The 18,084-nt window shown below is 48.3% G+C and overlaps 1 protein-coding gene across 1 annotated transcript in view; it reads left to right on the top strand.

Moving 5' to 3' along the window:
• SH3BGR (SH3 domain binding glutamate rich protein) overlaps positions 1–18,084 on the top strand; it is a 29,867-nt gene that overhangs the window by 8,523 nt on the left and 3,260 nt on the right. Inside the window, exons 4-5 of the mRNA XM_045852481.1 lie at positions 6,575–6,649; positions 7,747–7,839. Coding sequence (XP_045708437.1) covers positions 6,575–6,649; positions 7,747–7,839 — 168 coding nt within the window. The remainder of the gene's footprint in view (positions 1–6,574; positions 6,650–7,746; positions 7,840–18,084) is intronic.

The following is an 18,084-nucleotide window of genomic DNA, read 5'->3' as shown; positions in this document are numbered from 1 at the left end:
TCACACCTGCAGGCAGAAATCAGCATCCGAGACTGTTTAATAAACGATGACATTTAAATCAACATGATTTCAATGCACTCCCTATTCTGACAAACTCTTATGTATAGAGATAATGCAAAGTTTTTATTGACACGTATTGCAAAACTATGCTTTTCATATTTTTGCTTCATTATACTTTATTATACAAAATATGAAAGTTTGACAGTACCTTTAAAAAAGAAATATCATTGCATTCAGTAATTTGAAGTATGCTAATTAAATGTGTAAAAATATGAGTTCCCAGGTTGTGTTTAGGAAATTTTGTTACGAATTCTCATATATCTTATATTAGTTAATTTTATAATGATATACCACCTACTTTAATTCGTTCTATTTACAATAAATTAAGCTCTGCCTTTTTAGGCTAAGAGGGAAAAAGTAAGATCTAGACTCAAGAACAAGGTAAGTTTCATTAGTTTTTTTTCCCCTTCTGGTGAGGTTTCATCTTTGATTATGTATAATTATGGCTATTAAATAAAGAATTGTGCCAATGAAGTTAATGCCACGAATTCATCTAGTGACGATCACCCAGCCTTCCCCCTCTGCGGTGACCCCTGCGTTCCTCACCTCTGCCGACAGCCCCGTGCAGGACTCTCTGTGGACACGAGACGAACACACGTCTGTTTGATTCGTTTATTTCGTAATTCATCTGTTTGCTTGTTTGTGCCCGGCTTCATGTCTAATGAGCTATGTGATGACGGAGCCCAAATTAATTCTCACTGTAGGAGAAACAACCCAAATTGACCTTGGAGAGATGGGCTTGTCTCAGAGGCGCGTGTCTTTCATGAGTCAGCAGTCTTCCGGTAATGACATTGAGGTGTCCCAGTGCTTAGGCTGGCACCTGCAGGCCCAGCCCGAACGCCTTCCCCAGGTGGTAACACGTAGACTCCACTGCTGGTTAAGGGGATGTAAGAGGCAAACACCTTCCCTTTTAATGGAATCCCTTGCTGGCTTTGGCCAGCTTAAAATGTAGCCCGTTACATACACTTTATTAAGAGTGTAAAACAGGAACCAGCCAGGCAGTGAAAGACAAATACCATATGATCTCACCTTTAACAGGAACCTAAACAACAAAGCAAAGATACAAGCAAAATATAACCAAAGACACTGAAATAGAGGACAGGCTGACAGTGCCCACAGGGGAGAGAAGAGGGAATTTCAGGGGAGAATGGGAAGGGTTCACGGGAACAAACTTAAAGGACACAAGGTCAAAAACTAGGGGGAGGGTGGTAATGGGAGGGAGGTGGGGAGGGTTGGGGGGGGCTGGATTGAGAGTAAAAGGGAAAAAACTGTATTTGAACAATGATTAAAATAAAATTAAAAAAAGATTGTAAAACAAGTGCTAAAGGGTATTCCATGCAATTTCATCTTTTTTTATTTGGTGTTGGAGTTGGGTATAGGAGTGTGTTAACTGGGTCACGTGAGTTGAGTTATTGCATTTCAGAGGTGGCGCCTTCGTCGTAAGGTCTGTTCCTTGGTGGGGACACTCGGGACACTTGTGTCTTGGAGGGTGGAGGGAAGAGTGTCGCAGGCCGAGAGAAGAGCAAGTGGAAAGGCCCTGAGGCAGGAGGGAGCTTGGGGAGATCTACGGCCTGCCAGGGGCCCACGTGCTGGAGCTGGGGGAGGGCCCCCCGGGAGCCGGCAGCAGCAGGCGGGCAGCGCCCTGGACCCCGTCTTAGGGGCGATGGAGATACTGTAAGTGTTTTGAGTACAGGAGTAAAGGAACCTTCCTTCTTTAGTTTTGGCTACTGTGGGATAAATGGCACGAAGGGGTCAGGCTATGATAGTCATTCAGATGAGATGTTACGGCTCGGACTAGGGTGGTGGGGATGGAACTCGACAGGAGTGGATGATCTCAGGGTCTGTTTTGGAGGAGGGATTGATGAGACCTGCCGGCGGGCCTTTGCTAAGACCTTGGGTGTTGCCAGCTTTGCTTGGGGCTGTAGGTGTTTATGTGCGCACATGGGAAAGTCCTTCAGCTATCCTTTGGGAAGACAGGCACTTGATTTATGGAGATGATATTATTTGTCACAGTGGCTTTTTGTAGTAAACAACATTGTGGGGAAGTCAGCAAGGAAATTAATCTCCCTCAGGCTAAAAATAGACCCTCTTGACAATTACGTAGAAATGTACCCTCATAAAATGATAGTAAGTACCATAAGGAGCATTATTGCTTTTAGAAAAATTTTCTTGTCTTCGGCAGGCTGTGCCCGACCAAGTAGCAGGCTCGTGTTCCCAGGAGGGCTTTCTAAGTACGCTCTGTCTCCATAAAGTCCACTTTCGTTCTTTACAAGCATCTGGCCACATCTGATGAAATGAGCATCATTCTTAATCCCATGCTCCACTGGAGGCCTTGGTTGCATAACTGGTTTCCAATTTTGCCCTAGTAATAGGGAACACGGATTCTCCCTGAGCCAGGGCAGACAACTCTATTGCCATAAAGCATAAAAGCGTTCAGTAAGAATTTTTAGCCCTGGCTGGCGTAGCTCAGTGGATCGAGCGTGGGCTGTGAACCAAAGTGTCACAGGTTCGATTCCCAGTCAGGGTACATGCCTGGGTTGCAGGCCATGGCCCCCAGCAGCTGCACATTGATGTTTCTCTCTCTATCTCCCTCCCTTCCCTCTCTAAAAATAAATAAATAAAATCTTAAAAAAAAAGAATTTTTAAAGTCTGGAGGGGTCAGGCAGAGAGAATATCATTTACAAACATTTCCTTTCAACTTACAATTGTAGAGTCGACTACGTTGTTATGATTTATAAGAAGCTTAAGAGGGAAGACAGAGGGCTTCCTTATGTATCTAGAAAATAGAACACTAAGGTAATGTCAACAATATTGCAAAGAAAAGCTACCATCCTCCCTCATCGGTTCACTGAGTCCTGTGAACGTAGTTCTTGTTCCACTGGGCCTTAGGTTAGGAGTCTCATGAAGCCATCTGCCCCTTGACCACAGTTCTGGAAACCCTGACTTAGGATTGCGAAAGCTTCTCGGGAAGCATCCACGTAAAACAAGCTCAGAAAAATATCCCTGGGTGACCAGAGACCCAAGGTGACTGTGGTTCATTCATTACTGATAATTTTCAGGTGTGAAAGGCTTGATGAACTATAACAAGAATAAGGCACCCGACAGGAAAATTGGGCGGTTTTGGTGGTGTGCAAACAAAATAAAAAGTCAATCCAAGAAAGTTTTAGATAAAATGTCTACAAACATAATCAGAAAGGCTATTTTCGAAGGTATTTTCGGAGAAGACAGCCAACATTCTACCTTATTGGTAAAAATGGACGAATGCAGGAAAATTATTGCTCTAACACAATTATCTAGACACCTTCTATACTGCAACTATGTCAGGCATATGCACCATGCAGTATACCGTGAATGCTAAGCGTACTCGTGCCGTACGTGGCAGGGATATATCGACACTATCGAGTAACGAGATGCAGTAGGTCTGGAGCAGGTCCCGACACCCACAAGTTAATACAACTACGTGTGTAGGTGATGGGCATCCCCAGCTGAGAACCACTGTCCTGAAACGTGCTGCGCTTATTGAACTCGTTTTGCCATTGCTCCGAATTGCTTTCCACGAGAGCCCCCTAATCATACTGGAAAATGAATACAGAAACCTTTGATTGCGTGTCATTTTTGGCTAGATTGAAATGAAAGAAGGAAAGTCATGACCTTTAAAGCGAGTAACTGAAGTTATGGTTGATAACAGGTTCCGTCATTGTCAAATGCCAGGCCGTAAGGCACTAGGATCAGTGTCTTTTTTATGCATTATTTTAGGGGAGTATTGCTGAGATACCAATGGAAACTACCCAGTTATATCTGTAGAGCTATCCCCCCTAATTAGCAGAGATGAGTCCCGTCATGACAATGTCAGAGTGTGACACTTACTGAATGCTGTTGGGGTTGACTCTTCAGTGTCAGCACTTGTGTGTCCCAGTGGGTGCTGTCCTTGTGGGAGCCCCCTCAGGAAGCTCTGACATCACAGCAGCAATACCGACATTGCTCCAAAGAGGTTTCAGGCCCTGGCTGGTGTGACTCAGTGGATTGATGCTGGCCTGCCAACCAAAGCGCTGCTGGTTCGATTCCCAGTCAGGGCACATGCCTGGGTTGTGGGCCAGGTCCCCAGTAGGGGGCATGTGAAAGACAACTACACATTGATGTTTCTTTCCCTTTCTTTCTTCCTCCCTTCCCCTCTCTCTAAAAGTAAATAAATAAAATCTTAAGAAAAAGAGAGAGAGAGAGAGATTTCAGATCTTGTTAGAGACCCGGAGGCATCTTGTAGCTGAAGTTGGGTTTCGAGGATGCATCCAGGTCTGGTGACTAACACACCGATAGTTTGTCTGGATAACACCATTTTCAGCCCCAAATGACTTGTGATTAAAAGTTCTGATACTCATTTTCTGAAATGATTAGTGGGCTCCCCTTGAAAGCACTTTTGAGGGGTGGCAAAACTTTCTAAATAAGGGCAGCATGTCCCAGGCACGTGACGGAGGGAGAACAGACAGTTCCGAGGCCTGCAGATGGAGGAGCCTGAAGGGAGGAGGCAGAGGGAGACTTGGAGAAACGCGGGTGATATCCATAAAAAACATGAATCTGGGGCGGAAACATGTTCTGGAATTTCCTTGTTTACAACTGCAAGATGAGCAACAAAACACGTACACCATCGAGGCCCACACTCTCGTTCAAGAGGACCAGCAGTGGAAACACCTTGAACATGAACCAAAGCCTAGAGAAACAGGAATCACGAGGAGTAGTCACGAGTCAAGAATCAGGTCTCCAACACAGGGGACCTGGTGAGTGACTCACAGGAGTCCCAGGAAGAGAGGATCATTAGAGCGATCCGGGAGGGCCTTCCGGTTGGAGACAATGCTGATTCCTGCCCCTGCAGCTCTTTGTCTCATGACTGTGCAGGGAAGCCAGAGAGGGTGCTGCCCGAGGACCGGAAACTGGAGACGAACCCCTGAAAGATGGAAAGCAAAAACTTATCAAATGGAAGGGCTGCCTCCAGATCCATGAAGCCTTACACTCTCAGGTTGGGGTGGAGAGCTCCCTGGTGAATGCAAAATGCTGCTAATGTTGAGAACCACTTTCACTGTTGTCATTGTAATAATAGTGAAATCAAGGATGTCCAACTATCCTGGAAAAATCTCGGAGTGTGGAAGGGGCCAGGTGGAAAAGGGGACATACTATATCTGTGAGCACATATATCATGAGGCTACTGTGTGTGGATGGGGATTTGTCGTCTCTCCTTGTCGTCTCTCTCTCTGACGACATGTGCGCTAAACCTTGTGTTGTTATTCCATACTTATCTGAAGCTTTCTTCCTTTAAAAAGCATCTCGTTTCTCTCTGGTCCTCAATTAGATGCTGTCCGTCGTGTGGATACACCCCACTTTGCTTTTCCGTTCATCCTTTGGTCGCCTTTGGGCTGTGCCACCTCTTGGCTGTTGGGAGTAATGTGAACTCGGGTGTGCAAATCCTCCTCCTCTTTTAAGTGTCAGCTCCTTCTAGAATCTTCTTGTGTTGGTCCATTCTTGTTTTGCCCTTTAACATTTTTTTTTAATTTATATTAAAAATGTTTTGCCCCGAGTTCAGAGTCACCGTGTGTTGGAGGACTGGGCTGTAGAGGGTACCGCGTGGCTGTTCTGCAAGGGGGCGTTGTCGGTGAGGTTGGAGTGTAACAGGGATTGAGCCGCACGTCATTCATAAGGGCACAGTACAACAGTCCTTCAAATAGAAACGCAAGGAAAAGGAGGAGACTACAACAGGCCTATAGGTCCAGAAAGGAAGCTGGAGTAGAATTAATAACGTCAGATAAAGAGGAAGTCAGAGCCAAATGCATTAACTAGGGAAAGGGGGTGTTATGTAATAGAAAATGGTATCAGGAGCTATTTTAAACATGTACACAAATATAATGAACAAACTTAATTTAGTAGATATTTTAGATATGTTCAGGATATACATACACACACGCAAGAATAATAATAATACATAGAATTAATAGAATGTATTTTCCTCTTTTACTTATTAAACAGTTTCCAAAGTTGTCATACACTTGGTCACTTGGTCAGGAAACCTTCATAAATCTCAAAAAAGGATGTTTTAGCAGACTGCATGCTTAGCCCATGTATAGACTTACAATCTGAAAGGGAAACATAAAAATTGGAGAAACAAATGTACACCATTTAAAATAGCTCCGCATTCAAGTGACAATAAAACTGATACTACAGAGCATCAAATAATGAACAAAAGATTGTTTCATACCCTAATCCCAATATGTAGCTGCGTTAATCAAAAGAGCATAAAGCAGGCGGTATAGACCCAGCCCTTTTACTCTGGTTTGTAATTGATGTTTTCTGCCTTTATTTTCTTGTCTCTCTGGAGTAAGTGGTGGTGACTGTCCTCCTTATTGAGGTCACAGTGTTGTACAGATAAAATGAGGGACAAAGACAAAAAACTTGAACAGTTAAATGATGTTCAAATGCAAGCTATTATCCTAAAAAATACTCCGAAACATTTTCAATTTATATGACGCAGGTGACAAAGCCGACGGAGGAGGAGTCTTCCCTCCCCAATGGCGACGTCGCGGGAGAGGCACCGAGCACCGCGGAGGTAAGAGCTGGTGTCTCGAACCACTTTGCTGCAGCCCAGCTTCCTCAGAGTGTCAGCTTCGTCCTCGTCCTTCTGTATCTACGTCTGTCGGTCCACCTTGTCTATCATCTGTCATTCTGGGTTATCATCCATCCATCTGTCCATCCATCCACTCACCTATCCATCTTCCCGCTCTCTCTCCCTCCCTCCCATCCATCCATCCATCCATCCATCTCCTTCCTTCCTCCCTCCCTTCCTTCCTTCCTTCCTTCCTTCCTTCCTTCCTTCCTTCCTTCCTTCCTCTCTCTCTTTCTCTTTTTCTTTCTTTCTCTCTTCCCTCCCTCCCTCCCTCCCTTCCTTCCTTCCTTCCTGTCTCTTTCTCTTTCTTTCTCTCTCTCTTCTTTCTTTCTTTCTTTCTTTCTTTCTTTCTTTCTTTCATCACCTAGCTAATCTTTTAAAATCTCTAAAATTATAAAGCCTCCCTCTCACAGGAACAACAGAAAACAAACCTTGCCTAAACATCGAATCCTTTGGCATTCTCTTTGTAAGCCTTAAATAGGTAAATTGAAACTCCTCATTTGACAGTTTATTACTCTACGGTGCTCGTGAATCAGATCTGTTGAATTTCACCAAGAGCTCCAATCCGCAGTTTCGATGGGTGGTGACCCTGTACTCTAGTATGGCAATTGTCACCCACTGTGTGGTGGCACACTGGGGCATGCGAGGGTTTTTAAAATAGGCAACACCTGACTATTTGGTCAGGGACACTGACCTCTTTTCCTTTAGATTGTCACATAAAAAAATGACAACAGCAATACAACAATAGCCATCTGTTATGAATAAATCAAAATTGTACCTAATTTTTAAAATCAGATTGGCAAGAAGTATAATATGTTTTTTGGCGTGCCACAGAATTTTACTAGTTTGTGTGTGCCAGGAGATGACAAAGGTTGAAGATCGCGTCTCTAGTCGCTCAGTGACCTAATGAACAGGAGGTTACGATCGCATGGTTTATACGGTGCGCGTCCTAGTAAGGACACACCGCGGCACTTGTGGCCCGGCGTCTCCTGGGACGCTTATCTCAGATGAGCGACACAGCGGGTTTCCTTTATGACCAGGGAACAGAGACAGCTGAAGAAAGTGGCGAAAATGAGGCACAAAAGGAGGACAAGGAGGATGAGGACAACGTCGCCGAATCCCAAGAGAAGAACGTGAGTGCTGGCTTGTCTCACCGTGGTTGCGCGGGGCTGGGTCCTGTTCACCAAACATGCACGGGGCCCCTCCCGGCTGCTGGGGATCCTCCTGGGCACAGCGTGAGGATGCAAGGAGGGAGCCTGGAGTTTAGCTGGGGAGAAGCAGGTCATTTTCATGTGATGGGTTAACTGCTGGGCTGGAGGTGGGTGCAGGGCTGAAGGGAAGCCCGGGGAAGCACCTGAACCCAGGCCTGGGGGGCCGTCTAGACAGGACTTTCCTAGCTTGTCATTGTGCTGTTAGGGTTGGGTTGAATTTTTGTTCTTTATGAAACAAGGGACCTTATTCCTTGGTCACGAGCAATGAATGACAGGCTCCCAGCACACGTCCACCAAGAGCACTGCCCGCTGGGGACACGGCGCGCAGGCTGTTTTATGGGAAGCCAGTAGGAGCTGAGGATAGACAGGGGGCCCCTGGGGAGGGGAACCGAGATCAGTTAAAATCCAACCAGGGAATCGTTACTCTCAGGGGAGCGGAGGCCTGTTCCAGTCGGGCGGGGCTCCGATTCAGCAGCCACAGGGCAAAGGGTGGGGGAACGTGATGGGGGGAGAAGATGGGTTCTGGAAGCGCCAAGCTAGATAATGGGGGACCAGATGGACGTCTTAATGCAGGAATTCTAGGAGTGTGGCTGGGAAGGCAGGTGAGGGGCATCCAGGTGCAGAGGGAGCCTGAGCAGGTGGGGTTGTGGGCGCTGGGCTGCGCCTCCCCCCTTTGGCAGAGTTACAAGGTGAGCTTCCGCGTCCTCGGTGCGGTTGTGGCCAAGACTGTTTCCTGAACCCCGATGGTCTGCCCTTCTACCTCGTTATCAATTCCGCAGCGGTGTGGGTGGTGGGCCCCTATTCCCAGCACGTGGGCTGCGACTAGGAAGGGCACCGAGACTGGCAACCGTGCCGTGAAAGTGGGGGTTTGGGGCGTGGGCACCAGCCCGCCTTTGTCTTAAGGAATTGAAATCCGGGAGGGCTGAGGGCAGGAAACTCCTCGTATTTGAAGATTGCCATTTCAAAATATGCACAATTTAAGGCCCTTTGAAGTTATGTTTTTATTTTAAAGAAAGATGAAATCTTTAATTTTGACCTAGAAGTGAAATGGGGTTTCACGGCAGCCTGTATCATTCAGAAATTAGAGGACAGGCTGACAGTGTCTAGAGGGGAGAGGGGAGGGAATTTCAGGGGAAAAGGGGAAGGGTTTACAGGAACAAGTATGAAGGACACACGGACAAAAACTAGGGGTTGTGGAAATGGGAGGGAGGTGGGGAGGGCTGGGTGGGTGGGCTGGGATGGGAGTAAAAGACAGAAAATTGTACTTGAACAATAATTAAAATAAAATTTTAAAAAAGAGAGAAATAATAAAATTAAATGAAATATAGGGACAGGTTCATCATCTTATAATTGAAAAATCTGTTTTTATCCTCTGAACTTGGCACGAATTGCCTGATGCATTTACAATACTATTGATTTATATGTCGAGATTCAGTTTGCTTCTTTTAAGACAGAGAGGCAAAGATAAGAACGTTACACCCGATCCCTTTCTCCTGTGGGTCCGAGAGGAGGTGGCGTTTGTGGGGTCAGACCTGCCTCCCCGTCAGGGGCAGGATCTGTTCCCGCCTCTCGGCCCCTGGGCCGGGCTAGCTCAGGGGCATGCTGAGCCATCCAGCCTGCGGGTTCTCTTTGTTACTGTTTTTTTTTTTTTGTTTTTTGTTTTTAATTGTGAGGCCAAAGTGAATTGTAGCCTTGTGAATTCTGATAGGAACGTAAAAGAATCATTTTTGTTGCTTTGCATGGGCTGTGATGAAAAACGTGACAAAGGAAAAAGCAGTTTTTAAATTTTAAGATGAAAGTACTGTTCACATTGCACTATCAAACTCACTTTTTAGCTTTTGAATCATGTTCCGAAATAGACAGATGCTGGCTTTTTCTCATTTGAGAAGTGACACATGCTCTTTGACCGACTTTGATTCAGTTCAGTAACAAAAACAGCCCCATGCTTTGTCAGTAGACAGATGAAAAGTGACATCATAACATGATTCGCTTTGGGATCGAATATAGAGGGGCGTTCGTTGAAAATGCAAAAAGGAGGCAAAAGCTGTCCGATGTTTAGAAGCCGCGTTTCGTGCTCTCAGAGCCTGCTGTCTGTTTCTGTGGCCTGGGGTCTGTCCGCAGACGTGAGGCCGGGACGGCTGTCTGGCTGTTTGTCGTCACACCTTACCCACAGGGCCCGCAGGCTCAGACAGGCGCTCTTGTAATTAACAGGCCAGTTAGATCTCAGTGTTTTACCTTGTTAGCATTGACCTTTTCAACATTGATTTTCAAAGTACTGGACACACCCTGGTAGGTCCTGCTAGACATTACAACCCAAAAAAGCCAAGTCTTTTGGACAAAAACTCTGGCTCCGTTGAACCCTTTCTAGAGGAGAGTTCCCGGATGCTTACGTTTTCTCTCCCCCTGGCCTGCGGTGTTTAAACGGCCGTGCTCCCCAGCTTCCCGCTGCGCCCAGCGCTCCATGAGCCACAGGCAGGATGTGGCTCAGCAGGCCTGGATCTGGTTCCTGCATCTTGCGTGCGAGGAGAGGCAGCTTCCACTATTTCTTTGGATGTCATTACATCGGCTGGGCCTCCCCCTCTCATGGCTGTCAGGAAGTTTAGCCCTGGGGGAAGTGTTTCGGGGACCCTCTGCTGCCCAGGGTCTCGGGGTCATCCTGCGTCTCGGGCGGTGACTGGAAGGGGAGGAGGCTCTGCTGCTGTGTCCGTGGTGGGCGTGCGTCGGTGCGCCTCTCCGGCTGCCTGTTGTAGCTGTTGGGCGCTGGTCCCCTGCAGAGAGCCCAGGGCCACCTGAGTGCCCCAGAGGTCCCTGGCTCTGCTTCTGTGTGCAGGCAGGACTTGGGCAGCGCCACTCCTGGAAAGCCACCTCCCCTGTCCCCTTCCTCTTTCCTCTGGCTACTTCCATGTCCCCACTCTAAGCCCTAAGCTCCAAGCTCTTTTTGTTTTTCAGGAACCATGTAGCTTCATCAGCTCGATTAGCCCGGGGTTTTGAACAGCAAGGCCTAGAACTTCTTCCCTGGGGGCTGACAACCAGGACAAATGTGTGACTATTATCTTGGAGCATGGGAGGGGCAGTGGCAACTCGACTCTGGGCCCGCAGTTTCGTGTGGTAGGGAGGACAAAACGAGAATCTGTAGCCTGGTATTCGGGCACACGGTTTATGAAAGGACTGCAAATGCATTTTAACCTTTTATTCTAAGATAATTATGGACTCACAGGAACATAGCACGGGTCTGTGTGCCCTGCCCCTCAGCGTCCCCCAAGGGTGACATCATGTGGTACGTGGCTGCAGGGTGACATCGGGGCCGGGAATGCGTCACTGCTGCATCTCTGTTAAGTAGACTACAGACCTTGTTCAGCGTTCACCACTTTTTAAACCTGTCACTTGAGTGTTAAGAGCCATTTTCAGGTGCACGATGGTGCCAACTCCCGTGGGAGCTGGCAGCATCAGGCTGAGGACAGACCCTCCGAGTCAGTGTCTGGGGCACAGGCCCGTCCACCTCATCTCAGCCGCGGCGCGTGCCCACTCCGTGCACCTGTGCATATCAACCGATGCCCTTTTGGCGGAGAGAAATATTCACCTAAGAAGGCTGTATTGATGGAAAAGACCAGAAACGGAGACAGAAACCGTTAATGACGTGGACCTCTCCTGACTCCCTGTCCACGTCTCGGGGGTTCTGAAACGCAAGGGGCCAGGGTGTGCGCCACCGCCGGCTGACAGGTTGGGGCAGCGTTTGGGAGGCCGGACGGGTACGCTGCTGCAGAGACCCTGGACGGACGCCCAGGGAGATGTTGTCTGTAGCTGCAGACCTGCTGGGGGGGGAGGGGGCTCCGTGAGGACCCAGGGAGCCATGAGGGGCTGAGGGGCAGCGGTGGGCTCGTGGATGGTACCTGAGGAGGGAAGGGGGAAAGCGACAGTTCTCCTCAGCTCCGGGGCATGCTCTCACAGGGACTGTAGACCGGGCCATCGTGAGGACGTTACGAAACCCTGGAAATACTGAGGCTGGTTCATGTTTGTGTCTGGTTTTCATTGCCTTTCAGTTGTGTTCTCTGCCAGCTCAAGTCCTCTCCAAAGTGTCTTAAGACCTTGGCCCGATTATGGTTTGTAAGTCACGCCACTGGGCTTCCTCCAAAACCGGTCGGGAGGAAAGTGGCTTCCGCAGGAGGCAGGCATCGGTGGAGGCCCTGGGGCAGCCCCCCTGTCTGGCTCCCGAGGTGCCTGCCGACGGGGAGAACTCAGGCCTCGCCGCCGCCCTGAGCCAGCTGCCCTGCCCAGGTGACTGCTGGCCAGCCCTCGGCTTCCTTCCACGCCTGCCACCTGTCCCAACCGGGCGGGCCTGGCCCTCACCACAGCTGACACCTGTCCTTACTGCTGGCCTCGCACCGCCTTGGCAGCCTGCTTCCCTGGCCAAGTGCCCACTTCTGAGGCTCCCCCGCCTGGCTTTCTTAGAAGAGCAACGTGGCGAAGGAATTTAAAGCTGCAGCTTTGTTAAGGGAATGGCTTATACCCTTGCCCTAAGATTTGGCAAGAGTTTGACTATGTGATTACAATTATTTTTATATTTATTTATTTATGTTTAAGATTTTATTTATTTATTTATAGAGGGGAAGGGAGGGAGAAAGAGAGGGAGAGAAACATCAACGTGTGGTTGCCTCTCACATGCCCCCTACTGGGGACCTGGCCCACAACCCAGGCATGTGCCCTGACTGGGAATCGAACTGACGGCACTTTGGTTTGCATCCTGCGCGCAATCCACTGAGCTACACCAGCCAGGTTGATTATAATTATTTTTTAAAAAAACCCCATCCTTTTCATCACTATAATGATCTGCCGAGCAAAACACCATTAATAAAGCCCTTTTTGTCAACATCATTATCCGCCGACCATAAAAGTCAGCCCCAGCATTGTGTGTTGGTAAGGATCTGCCTGATTCTGATGTCTTACAGCTCTGTGAGCTAAGGAGGGGCATCTAAGTGTTTAGTGCCTCTATCCCACCTCCTCCTGAGGGGGATTTGAGACAGGAGCAGCTACCTAAGTGCACTCATCCAACGCTGTGTTGACAGAGGGGGTGCTGCCCCCTGCCCCGTGCAGCTCCAGGGACCGGGTGTGAGCCCCTGCCACGCGGTCCCTGCCTCCGGAGCGCGGGCTCTGATGGAGCTGGCGGCGGTCAGATCGAAGGTTCGTCAGAGCTTGCTTGGCCCGGGCGTTTCTGCAAATTCTCTGAGCAATTGCTTTCTCTATTTCATGTCTCTTTCAAGAAATTAAGGTCAGTTCAGGTATTGATGAAGACCCCACGGTCCTCATCCTGCGATAATGGCTGCTAGCCAGCCTGTGAGACCCTGGCGGCCCTCCGGGCTAGCTCTAAGGATGACCCATTTTTAATAGTGTATCTCTTCTTCTTTTTTTAAATGTGAATTTCTTTTTTTAAAAAGATTTTATTTATTTATTTTTAGGGAGGGAATGGAGGGAGAGAGAGAGAGAGAGAAACATCAATGTGCGGTTGCTGGGCGTCATGGCCTGCAACCCAGGCATGTACCCTGACTGGGAATCGAACCTGCGACACTTGGGTTCACAGCCCGAGCTCAATCCACTGAGCTACGCCAGCCAGGGCTGTATCTCTTCTTAATTCACTTGTTTCAGCTGAGTACCGTTAGCACGAATAATTGGATTTAGAAAAAATGTAAAACTCACGGAGTTGGTAATTCTGTGTTGCACATTGTGAATTTTCATTTGATATGATGTGGATAAGAGGACAATGTTCTTTGAGATGGAAAGAGTTCATAGCTGACTTTCCATGCTGCTTTACCCAGGTAGCACGCGGACTGGGCTCACCCCTTGGTTGCAGACGGTGGCTGGGTCCCACAGATCCCAGATGAGTGGGATTTGCCCACCTGAGACCCATATAATTTTGTTAACCAGCATCACCCCAATCCACCCAATAAGAAGGAAAAGTACCCCAAATGAGTGAGATACAGGTCATGCCTCAGGGAGTACTCAGACTGGTCAGGGAGACAGATAAGAAATGATGATTGTGGGAGCAATGCGGGGGGGACCCCTAACTCAGCCTTCTGGGCCGGGAACGTCTTCCTTGAAATGTCATTTTAAGCAGCATCCTGGACGCGTGGCTGACATGAGAAAATAGCACGTGTGTTGTGTGTGGCTGAGACAAAGAGGGTGACGGTGGAGCCTAGATGGGTAACGGGGGCCCAATGGTGGTGGCTCTCCAGCCATTCTGAGGATGACGGGTGTATCTTGGAAAAGTCAGAAGTTTTGTTGTTCTTTGTTGTCACAGCAACAAAGAACAGGGAAGACTGGGAAGCCTGGAGGCGAAGTAACACAGGTGAGGAGGGCCAAGGCATGGGCAGGTTTAGGCAATATTAAAGAGCTTAAGTCATGCCCTGGCTGCAGTGGCTCAGAGGATTGAGTTCCAGCCTGTGAACCAAAAGGTCGCTGGTTCAATTCCCGGTCAGGGTACATGCCTGGGTTGTGGGCCAGGCCTCCAGTAGGGGGCGCATGAGAGACAGCCACACATTGATGTTTTTCTCCCTCTCTTCCTCCCTCCCTTCCCCTCTCTCTAAAAATGAGTTAAAAAAAAACAAAGAGGTTAAGTCAGCGCATCACTGAGAACCTACCTCCGGATTTTGCAACGAGTCCAGGACTCTCTTTTCCTGGGCATTCTTTTAGCAGTGACACTTGCGCGCCATCGGTGGTGGTTAACGCAAGGACAGTCTGGTTAACGCTGAGTCCCGTTTAACGCCGAGTCAGTGCCTGGGGCTGACTCAGCCTTGGCCAGCTGGATCCGGGCTTTCAGGGTCTGCTTTTTCCATGCCAGTCTTCAGAAACCCAAGAGTATTGTTCCAGAACTGGCCAAGAACATAGGGCTGGGCTGGGGGTTGCGACAGTGTGGTGGGTCCTCTGTGCCTTGCATGCCACGGTTCTCCCTGTTCTGTGAGTGATCCTGAGAGGCAGCAGGTCCGGAGTGGAGGGCTCTGATTTAGGAGCCAGGAGCCTTGAAGTGAGTTCCAGCTGTTCTGCTTGCTTGCTCTGCGGCCACTGGCAAATTATTTAAATCTGTCTTTCTCCGTCCAAAGAAGGAAGTGGGTGACAGGATGCCCGTGGCTGCGGTTGCTGCTTTTGTTGTCTCAGTCCGAGGTGCCGTGAGCGCACTGCCCGAGTGGTGAGACTGAGAAATTTTTAGGGACCGCTTCCCTTACTGAAAGCAGCCGTAGTACTCTGGCCCCGGGGAAGTGGATGGGAAGGCTGTTTTGGGAATGGATGGGAAGGCTCTTACTTTTTGCATTTTTAGCAGGTATGTCTTGGTTCTATTCCTTTGATCTGAGGGAAAAAAATAGAAATTCTGTAGAGAATATAGTCAGTAATACTGTGATAGCTATTTGTGGTGCCCAGAGGGTACTAGACTTATCAGGGATCGCTTGGTAAATTATATAAATGTCCAATCACTATGCTGTACACCTGACACTAATAAAAAATACTATTGACTGTCAACTGTAATTGAAAACTGAAAATAAATATCACCGCCACCCCTCCCCTCACTTCATTAATAAAAAAAAAGAGAGGAGTTCCAGTGGGCTGGCGGAGGGGGGTCCTGTCCGAGCCCGTGATGGCCTCCACCCCCCTCACCTTGCAGGTGTCTCTCTGTAACCGGAAATCAGCGTGTGAGCCGTACGCGGCTCAGAAACGGTATCACACTGTCTGATGGAGGAGGGGCGTTTGATCTGCTTTTATTAATTGGTTCCAAGCTGTCGTAAAGGCACACTTATGAGGACACAAAAGTAGAAAAGACATAGTTTTGTTCCAGTTTTCTGATTGCTTACATATATGGTAATCTGTGGAAATTTACTAGGCAGCCCTGTAGATCTGCAGTAGGTGTTGGACGCGAAGATAGAGTTAAACATATAATGATGCAGTATTAATAATTCTATTTTCTCAGGTGTATGAGTGACAGAAAAATGTCTTAATCTCCTAGTGTTCTAAGGGCTTGAATCTATAATGCGTGCAGTAAGTAGGTATCGCTTAGTTCTCATACCTTTGCTCTTTGTATGTTTTATCCATAAATTGTTCTCTTTCATTTTGATGAACGTGTATTTTATTATAGTTTGCTTAGTATTTAGATTCAACTTCAGACTCATGCCAATTTATATTTTTTCCTTTAATGTCGGCTTATGGACCCGAGGAGGAAGAGGCAGAGACAGCAATGGAGGAGGTGCAGTAGCAGACTTAACAGCTGTGCTTATAAAAAGCACAGGCTTTTGTAGTGAGAGAACTGTAGCTTCAGCCACGTTCTCTTTGTTCTTCGAGATACAAAGAAGCTGATGCAGCCCACGCTCCCAGAAAATCCTCCTTTCCCTGCTGAGAAGGGAGAGATAATAAGTTGGAGATAAATGTATCCAAGGGAGGTGGCTGGGAACGAGGGCTTGGCGCTAGTCCTTTTTCTGAGCCTCTGGGGGTGAAGGTGTTGCCAGGGAAGCCAGGCTGGGCTGGGCCAGGTCCTTAGGTGGAGATTTCTTCTCCATTCTCTCCACCCCGCCCTTATGCAGCTTGCACGGTGCCCTTGCTGCTGTTACGACCACTTCCTGTTCCCCCCCGCTGTCCTTCACTGAGGTTATGGGGGTGGCTGATGCACCTGACACCAGACAGACGAGCTGGACGGTGGTGTGTGAGTCACGGGAGGAGGACGCCGTGCAGTGCGGGGCCACGCAGGGGTTGCACTTGGATTGGCGTGAACACAATCAGGGGGTTGGATCGGGGCTCTGTCGTATCGAGAGGATGGGGTGTCCCTGGTTCTCACGGAGGATGTGCTTGGCCTGTTTGTACATTTCGGGGGAGAGGCAGATACCATGTCCGGTCCCTGTGATGGGGAGGGTCGCTTGGCTAGGGGACCTCATCTGCCGGAGCAAGTGGGGAGGGGACCGAGAGTGAGGCCGTTCCAGGTCCTCCCGGTTTTAGCAGGTGTCAGGACAGCAGCAGAGGTGGGCACCTCGGACACCGTGAAGTTCACACGTGTGGCTCATCACAAAGTGTCCGCAGGCTCTGTGACCTCAGGAAACCATGTGGCCCCAGAAGTTCTGGCAGGGACCTCTCCAGGGAGAACATTATTGATCTGGGAAGAATTTTTTAACCTGCCTCCCCAGCTAAGGTTACAGGACAGTGGTTCTCACCCAGGGGCAGGCACTGGAATCGCCTGGTGATTTGGAACCTCAAGAAGCCTGCCTCCCTCAGCTGGTGACTAAGACACCCCTGGCCTGGCGGGCCTTCCGAGAGAGCTGGGCTCCGGAGCCTTCCACACAGGGAGGAGGGATGAGAGATCACACAGACATACAGGAGTCTCCAGTTCCTTGTTTGGGTTATAGGCTTCCTCCCATGGCCAAGGGCAAAAAAGAATTAAAATTAGCCCTGGCTGGTGTGGCTCAGTGGATTGAGCACTGGCCTGTGAACCAAAAGGTCGCCGGTTCAATTTCCTAGTCAGGGCACATGCCTGGGTTGCAGGCCAGGTCCCCAGTAGAGGGCGCTGAAGAGGCAACCACACATTGATGTTTCCCTCTCTTTCTCCCTCCCCCTCACTAAAAGTAAATAAATAAAATCTTAAAAAAAAGAAAATTAGAAACATAAACATATACACTCAATAAAATAGTGCATTTAAGAAGGAAATGTCTTAAATGAATAGAAGTAGAATAAGAACTAAAATATAAGAGAATCAGGACAAAAGGTTAAGAATTAAAAATAAGAAAGTATTGGAAATTAAGAGTATTGAGGGTATAAGACTTAAAAGTACAATTAAAACATTAAAGGAAAGATTAGAAAACAGTGTTGAAGTTATTAAGGATAAAATTTAAAGGAATAAAGTTTATCCTCTGTACCACGTAATTCAGACCGTTAGTGGGCTAGCTGGCATGTTTATTGTAGAGTCTGTGGTGTGCATTGTGTGTGGTGTATGTGTGTTGGGTGTGGTGTGTGTATGTGTTGGGTGGGGTGTGTGTGTGTGTTGGGTGGGGTGTGTGTGTGTGTTGGGTGGGATGCATGTGTGTTGGTTGGGGTGTGTGTGTGTGTTGGGTGGGGTGTGTGTGTGTGTTGGTTGGGGTGTGTGTGTGTTGCATGTGGTGTGTGTGTGTGTGTGTGTGTGTTGTGTGTGGGGGGTGTGTGTGTGTT

The sequence above is a fragment of the Phyllostomus hastatus genome, unplaced genomic scaffold, assembly GCF_019186645.2.
Source record: "Phyllostomus hastatus isolate PE091 unplaced genomic scaffold, TTU_PhHast_1.1 phas_contig_948, whole genome shotgun sequence".
Classification (NCBI taxonomy): Eukaryota; Metazoa; Chordata; class Mammalia; order Chiroptera; family Phyllostomidae; genus Phyllostomus; species Phyllostomus hastatus.
Note: the sequence above shows the minus strand (reverse complement) of the source record. Positions and strands in the feature narration are given on the sequence as shown.